The 15,714-nt window shown below is 45.6% G+C and overlaps 1 protein-coding gene across 1 annotated transcript in view; it reads right to left on the reverse strand.

Moving 5' to 3' along the window:
• The window catches only part of KIF6 (kinesin family member 6), a 372,644-nt gene that overhangs the window by 33,097 nt on the left and 323,833 nt on the right, over nucleotides 1–15,714 (reverse strand). The window contains exon 16 of the mRNA XM_069488531.1: nucleotides 1,990–2,040. Within this exon, the coding sequence (XP_069344632.1) occupies nucleotides 1,990–2,040 (51 nt within the window). The remainder of the gene's footprint in view (nucleotides 1–1,989; nucleotides 2,041–15,714) is intronic.

The raw sequence follows: 15,714 nt of genomic DNA on the forward strand, positions 1-15,714 counted from the left end.
CAGCCCTACTGGAGCCCTCCGTCCCAGCCTCCCCCACACTCGAGCCTGAAGGGTGAGTGTTAAGCCCCCACAAACAATCTGCTGTGTTGAGAGTTTTCTCTCCGTGAGAATAATTCCCGTCTGAAACGTGGTCACCGGGGACACATGAACGCTGGCAGGTCCTAATCTCCCTCAGACAACCTCCTGAGGAGTTTAGATGACACCATGACGGTTGATCTCAGAATGGCAGCTGGGAGATGTTAACGCTTCTTCTCTAATTGGGATAGTATGCTTTTAAAATAAATAGGTATTTCAAATGCTCTTAATTAGACTTCCAGCCAGAGCGCTTTCTGTTTGAAGTTCGCTGATTACTTCAGGCAAAGCTGGGCCCTGCTGAACCTGACACCTGCTGTAATTCAGAAGGAGGCTCCCAGCGAGAGGAGCGGAGGAGTTAAGGCACAAACCTGTGATGGAAGACAGGCAGCAGTTTTCTGAAGGCCCAGGGATGTCTGTCCCCGCTGGGTGGACCAGCCCTGGGAGGACACCTCTGGCCCTCAAAGCCATGGAAATGTCTTCCCGGGCCCAAGATGAAAGTTGCCCTTGGAGTTGAGTGGTATTTTTCACGTCATTGTTTCTATTGAGCCAGTATCATGAAGGCTAGAGAAGAGGCCAGATGTTTCAGGGCCAGGTGGCAGCCCTTAGGGTGACGCCACATTCAGGGACCTGCCCAGGGTGAGCAGGAGCATGGACACAGAGGCCCAGGTGGTCCCTTGGCACAGCTTCCCAACACAGGTTCCTGCCAGCCCCGGCTCCTTGGTGGAGAAAGCCCTTGGCACAGTCTCAGCTCCAAGTGTGAGCCCAGGTCTCTGGCAATGGGAGGGCAGGTTTGCCTGACCCCTAAGTGCCAGGGCCAGCAGTGGCTGCTCAGAGCTCCAGTCAATGTGGCTTGGGTTTCCTTGTTCTATGTTTTGGATGCAACTGGGAGTTATTTTATACGATCATTATTATTGCAGAAATTAAAAAAAACCAACCTTTCTAATAATCCAAGTTCCTAGGGTCATTCTCTTGACATTATGGCCTCTCCTCTATTTCCCCACCTTGGGCCTTGGGTGCTGGATTTCTCCAATTACAGGTCATTGCAGGGCCCAGGCCATCGCCAGGGGAACCTTTGTACGCAACACACACATTTCTTATTTGACCAAAGCTCTCTGGATGGTTGGCCCCAGGCTACTGAAGAAGAAACAGGGGGTTCTGCCCAGGATGCCTGCTCTGCCAGTCTTCCCGGGAGCCACACTCTCCTCCCAGGTGACTTCATTGGGTAACATGTCAGCAGATGTCCACTGCTGGAAACGTGCCAAGGGCCTCTTAGAACATGACCGTATTGGTTTAGTGTTCGCGTTATTAATGTGTTGACGTGGGCTGATCATTGACGTGGGCAGTAAAAAGCATGAGGGCTAAGAGCACCGAGTTTGGACTCAGAGAGAACTGGGCTCAAAGCCATTTCAACACTCACGAGCTATGTGACCTTGGGCAGGCCATTGAATCTGCTTCATCGGCTAAACACACTCACCTCTCCGGACGGTGGTGAGGATGAAAGGAGACAGTGTGAGCAGGGATGGGTCAGTAAATGGTCACCGTTTCATCACTAACTGTCACTGTTAGGATTAGTTAGTAGTGGCTCTCAAAGGCTCAGAGGAGGATGCTGAGCAGCTGAGACACAGGGGGGTGAATTTTGGTGGGGCCATGGGGTGGGAGACATCAGGCGGATGAGGTGATAGCTGAAAGGGTAGCGTGCCAGGTGCTGAGAGCTGGGCGCAAGCACACAGGCTGGGGAAACTGGCCCCACAGAGGAGGAACATCCAGAGAAAGCTACACTGACAGCAGCCCTGGCCTTCCTTAACCTTCCCGAGGATGTTAGATGGACTATCTTTTAGCTGGGTTTGCGTTTCCAAGACCAAGTCAGCTTATATTACCTTCGCCTTCTCCCTGTAGACTCCACTTTGCACCTACCTAGGGCTACTTGCTGTATGTGCCGCTGGGTGATTTCCTCCTTCAGGTGACCTGTCAAAGACACAAAGGAAAACCACCAGTGAGTTTGCAATGGGCTGGAGGAAGACCTCACTTCAGAAGCATGTGGCAGGCTAAAAAGTAACAAAGGCAGAGTAAGGGAGGCAAAAGCAGGCAGAGCTTCCAAGAAGAGCCTTCCATGCCCTAGACTGTGTTGAAAGAAGAGGTTGCAAAGGCCCAGATGCTGGCATATCAATGCAGACACACATTTCACCTTTGGAATCAATCATCTTAGAGTTCAACGATCTTATTCTGTCACTCATAACCTTTGCTAGGGCCCTAAATAGTTCTGTCTTTTATTAATGAAAGGGAGGCAGGATTTGGTCTTTCAATAATTTTTAGGGTCACTTTTAAATCCACTTCTTTCTTTAAGCTTTATGAAACTGTGCAAGATAAAAAATATGGTGGTTTTAGCTGATAATAACATTAACGGTTTGCCATTTGGTATGAAACTCATATAATTCTAGGTTGCATTAATATAGGTATAGTGTGTAGATCAACGGAGGTGATACTTCTAGTGTACTCTGCAGTGATGAGGCCAGAGTTGGTATTCAGGGAGCCACTCTTCATAGGGGACATTAGAAAAATAAAAAATATTCAGAAGATAATGACTGGGGTAGTGAGGGGTCTGAAACCATGCCATATAGGAAATATTTGAGGTGATATGTTTAGATGGAGAAGACAAGACGTAGAGGGAGAGGAGGTGGAGATAATGGCTGTCTTTGAATATCTGAATGTTATCATATGGATGAGAGAAAAGATTTCTTTTTGTCTCACTCCCAAGGGCAGAAATCGAGTCAAACGAATGCAGGCCTGGGGCTCAGTAAGAGGAAGAAACAGCTCACAATGAGGACTGCCTCACAATGGATTAAGTTGTCTCAAAGTGGATTAAATCTCCTGGCAAAGCAGTGCGTCCCTTCCTGAAAGTGTTCAAGCAGAAGCTGGGTGACCATCTGTTGGGTCATTAGAGCGAGAGTTCCTGCCCTGGGTAGGATTTGGGAGGCAATGACCTCCAGGCTTCCCCCATCTCTAAAATTCCATGGTGTCATGCTTGAAGGATGGGTGACACGGCAGCCCCAGAGTTTGTTTATGTCCCGGGCTCAGCACACTTGTTAAAATGTCAGTGGTGTCTGCATCTCATGTCCCACTGGGGGACGTGATCAGGCCACTAGGGGGTTCTGAGAAAGCCTGGGAACTTCATTGCTCCTGTGTCTCATGGGTTTCTCTCCTCACATAAAGAACATTCTACACCTCCAAGACTATAGCTGAAGCGAGTATTCAAAAGACGAATAGACAACGAAACGGTCACTGGAGACCTTGTCAGTCACAGAAAGTTCTAGAAGCGTTCTTCTAGTCACAGTGTTATGACAGGGGAATGGCAGAGGTCATTCAGTTTAACTTTGCATTTGATTTAGGAATCCTTTCTACAGAATGAAATGCGCATTTCCCCTCTGACTTGTACACATTCAGGCTGTTCCACTGATTAAGTTGCATATAAGAGATTAATTATGCGGAGTTGACACCTGCTTCCCTGTAACTTTCAGTTACTGGTCTGCCCTCTGGATTGGCAGAGAAAGGGATCCTCTCTTCCTGGCAGTTAGAGCCCTTCACATACCTGAGGATGCTCCGATTTCTCCACGGAGACTTGCCCCTTCTGGATTAAACATCACCAGTCCTTCCGTGATCCCTTGAAGGCCACTGTCTCGAGGCACACTGTCATCTGGGTGAGGGCCTGGGCACTGCCTATCTGTGCTTTGTCTCCCAGGTGTCCCCGCTGGAGAGGATTATCCACGGAGAGGATGACTAGAATAGGCCTGAGCAATAACTGCCTCCTAATTCCAAGTGAGAAAGGGTGGGAACTTTGGGAGTGTGTTGAGGGGGAGTTGGGGAAGTGGAAGCTTGGCCCAGCGATGAGTGCTGGTGAACCTGGATCCAACAGGAAAATGACCTGATGCCTGGGCCAGCCACTGCCACGGGTGGGATCTCTTCCACACTCCGTGTGACATGAGCCTTATTGTCCATGTCAGCAGAGTAAAGAAATTGGGGGCATCAAGCTGGTTGGACTGAGACTCCAGCTGCATCAAACATTGCTGAATTGAATTTTAAGAAAGCACACCACATGCGTGATCCATGAGAAAGGAGATAAGTGCTGTGACAAACACACACATTTAGAAACATCTCTGATCTGGAGTGGGTCATCAAAGGCCTTCTCATCCCAACAACATGGAGAACCACCGAAGCCTTGGCACCCTGCCTGTTTCCTGGGTATCTGGCACAGTGCCTTATACCACGAGCCTTTCCCATGCCTGGGTACTGCCTTCCTAATGAGGCCGGGCGGTGGCTTGCTCCCTTAGAGCACACACTGGGCTGCATTCCTCCCGGGAAAATTACCTCGCTGCCAGATGGCAATGGGCCTCCCTGGCAATGGGCCTCCCTGACCACGCCTTGCCCACAGTAGGTGCTCAACCTGTATGTCACCACTTCCCCTGGTCCTATTGGAATGACCAGTTCCCTTTTCCCAAACTCTAGGGAAGCTTTTTCTTTTTGGAATGACAGGGTTAAGGATTCTCCACAGCCGCTGGCTTGGGAAGAGCTGCTCATGTAAATAAAGAGGGAGGTTTTGCCACTAGGACTGAGAGTTCTACAAACTCCACAAACATAAATACTTTCAGAACAATGAGGCATCCCAGGGGGACAAAGGTGGCTCTTTATAATGCTACATATCGATAAAGGTAGTTTTAAAATGTGGCTAGTGATGCTCAATTTTGGTGAGTTGACTAACATTTCTCACCATATGGCAATTTTTTTTGTTTTTGAGATTTCCCCAAACAAACTTCCAAAAATAGCCTCCTGGCTGATCCCTAATTGCATTTTCTAACAGAGCCATTCTTCATGTGCAGATAACAGTCTGTGTAACCCGCTGGATCTTGCAGCTCCACAGGCTTTGGCACGAGCAGGAGTTGAGGGGGATTGCAGAATTCACTCAGCATGCAGCTTGCTGTCATTACCACGGTGATAAATTTGCTGGTTTTGGCTGGGGTTCCTGGACACATCCCCATCCAGAGGTATGGAAAAGAGATGAAACGGAAACAGAGGACTCCCAGCCTGAGGCAGGAGACAGTCTGGGAGGGAAGCAGGGAGCCCAAATTGGGGTTGAGCACCAAAAGAGCAGGGGAGGGAAGGAAGGCTCTGCTTGTAGGAGAGTGTTGGTAATTAGCAATTCTTCCTCCAGTAATTTACCACAGTACATGCTAGAAAAACCCTTTCTCCCTTTCTCACTCATTAATTGATGGAGTGGGGGTGGCAGAAGGGGGCGGAGCCTGCAACAAACCCATGGGAAAGCTTTAGAGATAAGCAACGTCACAAACCACCATGAGCCAGGTATGTGGAGGTGCTGCACTGTGTTGTGTACGGCTTTTCTGTTGCCAAGTAGTTCATAGGAAAAGTATTACCATCATGCAGAAGCAAAACTGATTTTTCACATTTAAATTCAGTCTTACGGACAAAACAATTTTCCTTAAGCTTTATTTTGCATACATGCTCGTTTGAGATCGTTCGGGCCAGCCCAGCAGTTTTCACTTACAACTCCCCCAGTATGGCCGTGTACAGGCTGTGCCTGCAATTTCGGCGATGCTGTGCCTCACTGGGGATGTTTATGTCGTTATCAAGCAATAAATATTTATCGCTCATCTACTGCGTATGTATTTTCCTCTCCATGCCTCATGTCCCGTGCCCTATTCTTATTCTCCTCTTCTTCCAACCATTCTAATTGGTTTGATGTATATCTTTGTACTGTGTGTATTCTTACAATTTGTGTTAGTTTCTATGTAATTTTTAAGCTATGGAAGTAATATTGTGCTACAGATCTCATTCTGTTTCTTGCTTATTTACCAGTACTGTGCTTTTGACATCTACCCATTTTGTTGTATGTGCATCTAGTTCTCAATTTCTTACTGCTACATACATTCCCTAGCATATACCCTAACATTTTACTTCCATTTCCTGATGGTTGAATAACTGGGTTGTTCCCTACTCTGCCAACACAAATAGTGCTGTGATGACCATCCTGGACCATGAAGTCCTATAAGGCTGTGAGAAGAGTCCTCTGCTGGATCCGAGTAGATCTGTCTGCTTAATTTGAGAGCTGCTTTTCATAATGATTGTGCTAGTCTATGTGGCCAAGACAAAGACCTTAAAGTATGTTGAGGATACTCAAAGAGGTCTGAAGGCATACATTTTCTTTAAAAAAAGAATAAGAAATCAAGCAACAAATAGGTATAAATGAAATAAGAATAGGTGGATAGGAAAGAAATTTTGGAATGAAAAATAGTCATTGAAGCAAAAAAATACAACAGAGGGAATAAGGGAATAAACCCTAGTCTAGGCATATTTCAAAAGTGAATTTAATTGGAAGATAGTGTGGAAAAACTCATCCTAAACATAGCACAGAAAGCAAAAGAGATGACAATGTGCAATCTCAGAGATGAAATTGAGGGCCTTCATCAAGAAGTCTGCTCAATAAGAACTGTAGAAGAGGGAATAGGCGCAAATGGTAAAGAAGCAATATTTGAAGAGAGAGCAGCTGAGATTTTCCAGGAGTGGAAAAAACATAAATTCTTAGGTTGAAAGTGCACTTTGAGTGTTGAGCAGGATAAATAAGAATAAATCCACCCCCAGACACATCCTAGTAAAACTACAGAACTTCAGGGAAAAAGAATCACTATTAACAGCTTCCAGGAAACCTGCAAAGGACAGACTTAGAGGACAGCCTACTCCTCAAGGACAACAATAGGTGCCAGGAGACAATGGAGGGCGATAACTGTCAACCTGAATTGTATTCCTAGCCAACTATTATTCATAGGTGAGGGCACAATAAAGACATTATCAGCCATAAAAAAAAAACCAACAGAGAGCATAAACTACCCACAGACCCTCTCTCTCTAAGAGAACTCAACTGAGAGGCAGCCAGGCATGGAAGGTAGGTACGGGGACTCTGTAGCCAGGCTCCCTGGTTTGCATACCTGCTGTGTAAGCTTGAGCAAGTTACTGAATGTTAGTGTGTCTCAGTTTCTGCATCTGAAAAATGGGGATAATAATAGCATCTGTTGTGAGAATTGAATCAGCTCACAGGTATAAAGTGCTTGGAGGAAAGCCTGGCATATAATGAGAACTGTGTAAGTATAAGAGTTGTTGTTATGATCAGCAAGAAGAAAAATAAACACACAGAAAGATGTGGGATAAAAGAAACAATGATGAGCATAAAATATGAATAAAATATTTAAGTATTTTTACTCTTTAACTATTGACCATAAAACAACCTCCGTGTGTGTGTATGTGTCTGAAAACTAAAATTTTAAGCAACAATAATGAGACAGAGATAAAGTGGTGGGATGTTTAATGGGGAGCTAAAATAAATTATGACCCTGGATGCGGTTGTGAGGATATATTTGGAATAACTACAGACCTCGTTATAGTTACTTTTTAATTCTAGAAGAAAAAAATATGTACTATAGCAGCCAAATCAATAGAAGATCAGAAAAAAGATGGGGGAGGTGTGTTATGGAAAAGGAATACCAAGCTTTCAACATTCAACAGAAGGCAGAAAGGGGGAAAAAAGGAAGCAAAGAAAAGAATGGGGCAGGAAGGATATAAATGATCCTGTGTTTGGTCCAACAAACAATGGCAAGAGCCTTACATATATGGGTGCGTATATAACTGTGTGTGTGTGTGTGTGTGTGTGTGACATGTGCTTGCTCTTGTGCATATATTATATACATAGTCACGTGAGCATGGTGGTTTTATGAGTGGATATCTACTTTTATGATAGGTACTGAGGGCGGAAGTGGGGTGGAGGATGAATTGGGTGAAAGGTGTGGCCAAGCAAGATAAAAAAAAGAAATAGTATTTTAATAAGGGTATATGATTTATGGTTTATATAAAAGTATATTTGTATATATTTATAAAGAGAAATAAAATTAAAAACCCACTACGCTTTCTTGAGAGGGAAACGCGATGTCACTGTAGCACGCTGAAATTGTGCCGGGGCACCTGCCACACGTGTGATGTCATCTCTCGTGTGTACTGACTGAACATGTTAATAACCCGGGTCTCAGCAACAGGGAGAGGGACGATGAGGCATATCTCAGCGTCAGATTATCTGGCAGAGCGCTGTTATTCGCCAGCAGCCTGACTAAGAAGGGCTGAAGGTGGAGCGCAGGGAGTCAGAGGGGCCCAGGGCGGCAGCAGCAACCCAAGGGATTGCCACTGGCCTGGGCCTGGGGTGGGGAGGCCTCTGAGAAGCCTCTGTCCTTCTAGGGATCAGGACGACAGGACCTTCCCTGGGTTCCCAAAAGAGAAAGGTCCAGCGATGGAACATGCAGGGGGAGACCAGGGATGGCTCAAATGCTGGGCAAGTATTTTTAAGCCTTCATATCCCAAAATGACAGTTCAGTTCTGCAGAATTCAAGATCCTTCCCCGTTTAGTATGCTAAACATCATATTTGATAACATGCTTAAGTCACACACAGAGAGAAAGGAAGCTCATTCTAAAAAAGATCAATATTTTCAAGAAAAACATCATTGGAACTTGCCTTGATTTCCTCCCATGGGAATTTTCTCAAGAGCTCCCCATCACCTTGGCCTTATCTTGCAGAGGGGGATGTGACCAGTGATTTATGAGCATTTCAGCACAGGATGAAAACACCAGACAGTAGTCTGGGCTTTCAAGACAGCTCCTTTCTTACTATCAGGACAGTACACGATGATCACATTTTGGGGAATGTTCTCATTTATAAAAAATGACCGAATTATACCATGTCTGGGAGACCCAATTTCTTTTGCTATGGGATATTCACTCAGGCTGCCCAAGTAATCAAAATAGTACAAGACTAGCATATTCTGTCTGAAGCTTAGACATTTGGCTATCATGTATGCCTAATTAAGCTGAGAAGCTTGTTGATATCACTATTTCAGTATGTGATAATATTACATAAACATATTCAGAGAATTAAGTAAATCAGCACATTTGTAAAAAGCTCAAACAAATGTGGAGATGCAAGTAGGTAAGCATAAGGGAAATTTTCAGCTCAGCAACCAGCATGAATTGTTAAATCCTCAACATCTCGGGGAGCTTAGGGCTCATGATTATGTTGGCATCTATTCAAAAGATGTTACTTTAGATACTTCAAAGTTCTTATCTCAGCAAGGAAGGGATATAACCAGCTTCCAAGGCCTGCCCTGGAGGAGTAGCTGTAGTTCACAATGGTGCTTTCTGTTTGAAGATGGGGCTCTGTTGCCAGAATGCTGTCTGGGGCGAGGGCAGGGCCCGTGTAGCCGTGGCCTCTGACTTCCATCCATGCATCCCCAGAGGTAGCATGGGGGACACTCTCAGGGGTGCCTGGGGGCCTTCGAGGCTCCTCTGCTCCAGCGTGGGTGAGAAAGGTATATTCTATTTGTTCCCATGTCCGTCTACTCACAGTGGAGTTGTTTATCAGTTTGTCCCCTAACTATGGAAGTAGAGGGCAGAGTTCATTTAAGGGGTATAAAATCAACCCCCAAGCACAGTGATGTTTGGTTTTGCAACATAGATAGTTTTTAATATTTGGATTACAACATGGCAACAGTGAGTTTTACATGGATTTTGATATAAACAAGAAACTCTTTCAGTCCACAATAAAACATGATTCTATTCACTTAGCTTTAAATCAGCTAGTGCTTAAAAAAGTCAGTGGGAAGGAACGTGCCCCAGTTAAGTCTCACTGCTAGTCAAACTTCCAGTTTACAAACTTCCAGTTTGTAAAATAATTGCTTAACACTGAGTTGGTGGTTTGTGATGTGGGAACTGTTCTCCATCTGAAGAGGCTGAAGATTAGGAGAAACATGTCAATGAGTTTGTGAATAACAAACAAACTTGAATGGAAATGGTTTCAAAAGTCATTTTTCTATGGTGCGTATACATGTTGCTTCTTCCTGGTGCAATGAGCCCTCTGTGTAATCTTTGAGGGTTCCTGTGCTCTGTCTCTGCAGTCACTTACATGGGGTTGGGGGCACAGGGTTGGGACGTATTAGTGCAACTCAGAGGAACCATCCCAGAAAGCCAAAGGGCCCGAGTCCAGGAAAGGAGCCAGCAGGAACAGTGGGAAATGATGGTGGAGGTGGGGAGTGAGAGAAGGGCGCTGGCCTTCGGAGACGACTGAACAGCAGTGAAGGCTCAGCTGTAGGAGGGGCAGTGGAAAGTGACATGAGAAATCGCAGAGGGAATCCTGGGCCTGGAGTGATGGAAAGAGCATGGACTTTGGGAGCAGCTGGATTGTCATTGCCACTTACTACCTGTGACCCTAGGCACCTAATCCCTTTGAGTCTCAGTTTCTTCATTAAACCAACCTCATAAGGTTGCTGTAAGAATTAGACCAAATGTACATAAAGCACCCAGCATGGTGCCTGGCACATTGCAGGTGCGCAATAAATGGTGGTAGTAATGATGGTGTTAGTAAGAGTAATGACTGCGATGGGGGTGGCTGGATTACAAACATAATAATACTTCATGGAGGACTGAAGAAAGCAAACTCATTGCAATTGTTTCTAAGGCCTTGATTGCATTCAAATATGGCATGACAACTGCATTTTCCCCTGTTCTCTTTTAGGAAAGCATCTTTCAGGTCTAAATTAACAAGTTACCATGGGCCCAGTAGACGTCACTGAAGTTCCTCTATGCCCTCGCTGAGTGGGGGTGGGGAGGCAGCCATGTGTCCTTGCAATAGTCCCACTCAGGGCTTCACAAAACCCCGCCCTGGCCCTTTGACACTCACTGACTCAACTGCAACTTTTCACAAATTTAGTTTTTATTTACTAGCCCTCTGCCTTCTGATCAGTTATTCACCCTCAACTTTACCATTACTTTCATTAGTAATGGAGTCTTTCCTATTCCATGATAGTCAAATATGATTGATTTCTGTAATTAGAAGTAAATGACTTTTTAATAAGCTTTCTTGAAATGCTGGTGGTAATGGTCCTGTTTTCAGAGCCTGGGATGATTTCTATCCTCATCCTGTTATTTTTTCTTTTCTTCCGGAACATAACACTGGAGCACTTTTTTTCCTTAGTGACCAAATATTTTCAAAAACAAGAGGGGAAGGAGAAGCGGAGATGGACTTGCCCACCACTTTGCAGATGAAGCTTTTAAGAAATGACTATTTCAAGAAGAACAGAGTTTTCTCTCACTGAACTTGAGTTCTGCCTGCATGACATTCCAGCACACATGGCTCTGTTTCTTACAGATTTTAATCACAGTGGATTTAAGCTGGTCATTTTGGAGATAAGTGGAGAATAAGGGAACCCAAGGAGTTAGGACTAGGGAAAAAAGAGGCAAAGCAGATAGCAGAACCAGCTAGGAGGTTTGTGCAATGAAGCTTTGGGAGAGACGAGGGAAGCTGAAGTACACATAGCCCAAAAGCTACACTTCTTCATCCATCAAAATGGGCATGGAGGGGAGTGGGAAACAGGAACGTGTGTCGGAAGGGCTGATGGCATAGGTCTGGGTGCTGCGTCCCTGGAGAGTCCACAATTCCAAGGGATAACATTGGGAAGGCAGTGAACACTCAGAGAGAAGAAAAACAGACATGGAGAAGGAGCTGCCACAATATGCAATGATAAAAATAATTTTCAAGTTTCGTGTTGAAACTTCAGGGGAAATCCTGAAAACTTTTCCGTGTCCAAGGGATGGTAAATGGAAGCTCAACACACAGGACCCATTGTGACAAACTGAAGATGAATTGAATGTTATTATAGTTCTTTACTATATTGACCTTAGTGATTTGTTTTGGTGAATATAAAAACATTTGAAGGGACTTTCGTAAGTTTACTTGCAAACTCAATCTTGTTTTTCACATAAAGGCTTAAACTGTAATTATGGCTTTTCCTAGCCCAGGAATATTCTGTTCCTTCATGGCTAGGGACAGATGGATAACTGTACCCTATAAGTTAGTATACAGCCCAGGGCACCGCAATTGTTCATAATCCTCATTGCAGCGGAAGCTGGTTTCCTTTCAGCTTGTGGACGTATTGGTCATCAGCTGCTCCAGCGGTCTAATAGGTGCCAGGAGGAGACCAGGCCTTCACACTCTTTGAACTTGGGAACATAAAATTTCCAGAATGAGGAGCAGCTTCTGCCTTCTACAGGACAGTCTTGATATTATCTTTGATGCAAAAATAGCTCTGTTTGAGGAAATCTAATCTTGTTAATTGACCATTTGAGGTCTATACATCTAAGGTAAAGATCCACCATTATTTTTAGGGAAGCTCTAAAAATGAAATGCAGGTAGGTGCTTCAAAGTAGGAGTTAGATGTTCTGTTTAGTATTCTGGGTTTATAATCACAGATTAGGTGTTTCTTTAGCAGAACTATGTGTCTGCAGAGCTAGAGAATTTTTTTTTTTAATCTGCATGTAGATTGCCTTATGCCTAAAAAGTAGTATTTGTGCTTGCATGGTTAACTTTATATGTCAACTTGTCTAGGCTATGGTACTCAGATGTTCGGTCAAACATCAGTTTGATGTTGCTTTTTAGATGTGATTAACATTCAAATCAGTAGACTTTCAGAAACGCAGATTACTCTTCAATCAGTCGAAGGCCTTAAGAGAAAAAAGACTGAAGTCCTTCAGAGCAGATGGAATTCTGCCTCCAGTCTGCCTTTGGACTTGACCTGCAACAACAACTATTCCCTGGGTATCCAGGCTGTAGGCTTGCCCTGTAGAATTTGAACTTGGCAGCCCCTACAATCTCGTGAGCCAATTCCTTAAAATAAATCTGTTTCTCTGTATCTATGCACAAGCCATTGGTTCTGTTTTCTGGAGAACTCTGACTAATACAGATGGCGTGGTGTGTGTTCTTGTCCAAGCATCTGCTCTAGTACTTGGGGAATGGAGGGCAGACCAGGGTAGGAGGGGCCTGCAGGCCCAATCTTGTACCCAGCTTGCATGTGAATGGAGGTTCTCATCCAGGCACTGAATAGTGGTCCCAACTACAAGGGACACAGTTCGTATTTAGTGAGCTGGGCTTGGTTCTGTGATGATAGAGAACTGCCTGTCTCAACAGACCAACGGCATACCCATGGAGAAATACTGCTTTTGAGGAAAGATGGGACAAGTTGCTGGTCACTGGGGGCAGTCCCACCTGGACTAGTGACGTGCTTGTGTCATTTAAGACTGAATAGCCCAGAGTTCTGGAACTGCTATAAACTACCTTGTCAGGGCCATGAGTCTGGAGAGTGGGACTATGTAAATAGGCAGCTGGGCTCTGAGTCCTAAGCAGGTCGCTGCTTGGAGCATGCCTGGCTGAGGGCATGTGGAGCCTTCCAAGAATGAGGCCCTGAGCCACTGGGTCCAAGCCCTCCAAGAGCCTCACTTCCAGAGTGGCTTTTAGCTGCTCTCCAAGGAGCATTTCATTTAGCCCCTACTCTCCATCAATGTCTTGTTAAAGTCTGCCTTGCCTAGTTAGATGCAGTGGCCAGGGACCAAGGGTCCTTTAGGCCTGATAGTGGCCAGTACAATGGCATCATCAGAGGACAGCCTGCCCAACAGATGGCAGCCCCTGTGGCATGGAGGAAGATGAGGAAGCTGGTGGGGGATTGGGGGGGAGCCCAGGCATGTTTCCCAGAGCATTTAAGAGGCAGTGCTTGGAGATCCTTTCAGGAACAGTATGGGGACTTGTTGTGAGACGAACAGACTAATTTCCAGCAGTAAACCCAGTAGGGACTTTGGCCATAATAATTTGGGAATAAAAAGGAGGCACAGTCCTGTTTGGCTGTCGCAGGCTGATGAGACCCGGGGCATATGGGACTCATTGGGAGAAGTTTCCTTTCATGCTGTCACCCCTCCAGGAACAAGCACGGGTGGCTTATAGGGGCGGGCGAGAGGCTAGCAGGCCGTGCAAACTGGAAAAGGACGGCATTCTTTCAAACACAGGCCGGATGATTATATTCCTAACTGATGCCAATCCTAACTCACAAACTGCTGAAGAAATGAAATCTGGTTAAATTTGTTCTTTTTTGCCCTTCTTAAAAATATCAAAAGCTAATATTTTGCAGACAGCTCTATACTGGCCACGCTGGCCAGGCCTCGTGGGGCCAAAACAAACACACCTGATCTAGATTTGGTCAGCATTAGGAGGCCAAAGAAGTGGCCAAGGAATTACTAAAGGAATCTGAAGATTGCTCTTTTATTCCAAAAGGCCTCAACTTGAAATAGCTCTTGCTTTGGGGGAGTCGTGTGAGTGTGTGGCAAGAGAGGGGAGGGGGTTTTGGGGGAGAAGATGATGAATCCATTCGGCTTCACAGAAGAGGATTTTGATTCCGACCTGTCACTGGAAACAGGTCCGAATCCTTCCTCTTAGTGGTGACTATCTTTTCTCTTCGCTGTCAAGGGCGTCAGTGAAAAGCGAGTACGTGTGACACGCAGTTTCTGGTGAGTGCTTCGCTCTGGGCCTTAGGATCCTGTCTGCTGGAGACAATGTGCTAGATGTAATGATTTTCTGGACCACAGAAATCACAGGAATCTGTTTTCCACAGATTGATTACATGTCAGCCAACTAAGGTCAATGATCCTTTGCGAGTTGTTATATAATGTGAGAGTGTTTAGTGGAATTGGTGGTTTTTACCTGGATCTTAGGAAATCACGAGTTATGCTAATACAGTGGGTGAACAACGGGGAGCTAAGATTTTGCATATTCAGCGAGAAAAGGACTAAGTATCTGGATGGCAAACAGGTACCCCTAATCCCTAATAATGTGACATCATCCATAAGGACAGTGACTTCTAGGAGGTTGTCACAGGGGCCAGAGGCCTTCCTGCAGTTTCTCAACTCACTTTAGTTCTCTCAGCTCCGGCTGCTTAATCCGGCTCCCAGGCCTCTGTCTTCCCTTCCCTGTCTGAGTTATCTCAGAGGGCACCAGCTGGTGACCCTCCATCTCCGTGTGGTTTCTCCTGGAAGCAGACCCTAGTACAAACAGTTTATTTGGGAAAAGATCCCTGGAAACACTAGTCAGAGAGGAGGGAAATGAGATGGGGGAAGGCAGCCAATGCAAGGGGCAACAGCAAGCTGGTCACCACTGTGGGCAACCAGAGCTCAGTTCCCTGGGGACTCAGGGAGCCAGTGGAGGAAACACACCTCAGAGTTGGCACATCCGAGGGGAGAGGGAGCTGGGGTCTGTACACACCAACCTACAGCAGTCACTGGCTGAGGCCTCCTGGTGGGGCGTTAATTCCCCAGCACTAGCCTGTTCCGTGCGCATCTCTTGGACAGCCAGAACGCGCTCTCGGGGAGCACGGGAGGCGCCGGCAGAGGAAGTCATGCTAGTGTGCACAGGCGTGCTATGCGGAAGTGGTGTGGGTGGGGCTCTGCCTGCATCTGCTCTATCCCTTATTTCTCCTTCATCCTCCTTGTCTGAAAAATATGACTACTGCCTACGGTTAATAGTCTTACAAACAGAGCTCATTCTTTGGCAACCAAGCTAGCAAAGAGAGAGGCAGAGGAAATTAAACATTCTAGCTGATCTATTGCCTGATTTCGTATAGGCCTGGCTGGTATTTTGGGGGTCAAGTTTGTTTTTTGGCCTAGCAAACAGGAGTGACTCTAGCAGCCCACGGTTTTCTACTAACCGTGTTTTAATCGAAACC

This window comes from Eulemur rufifrons, chromosome 15, assembly GCF_041146395.1.
Source record: "Eulemur rufifrons isolate Redbay chromosome 15, OSU_ERuf_1, whole genome shotgun sequence".
Lineage (NCBI taxonomy): Eukaryota > Metazoa > Chordata > Mammalia > Primates > Lemuridae > Eulemur > Eulemur rufifrons.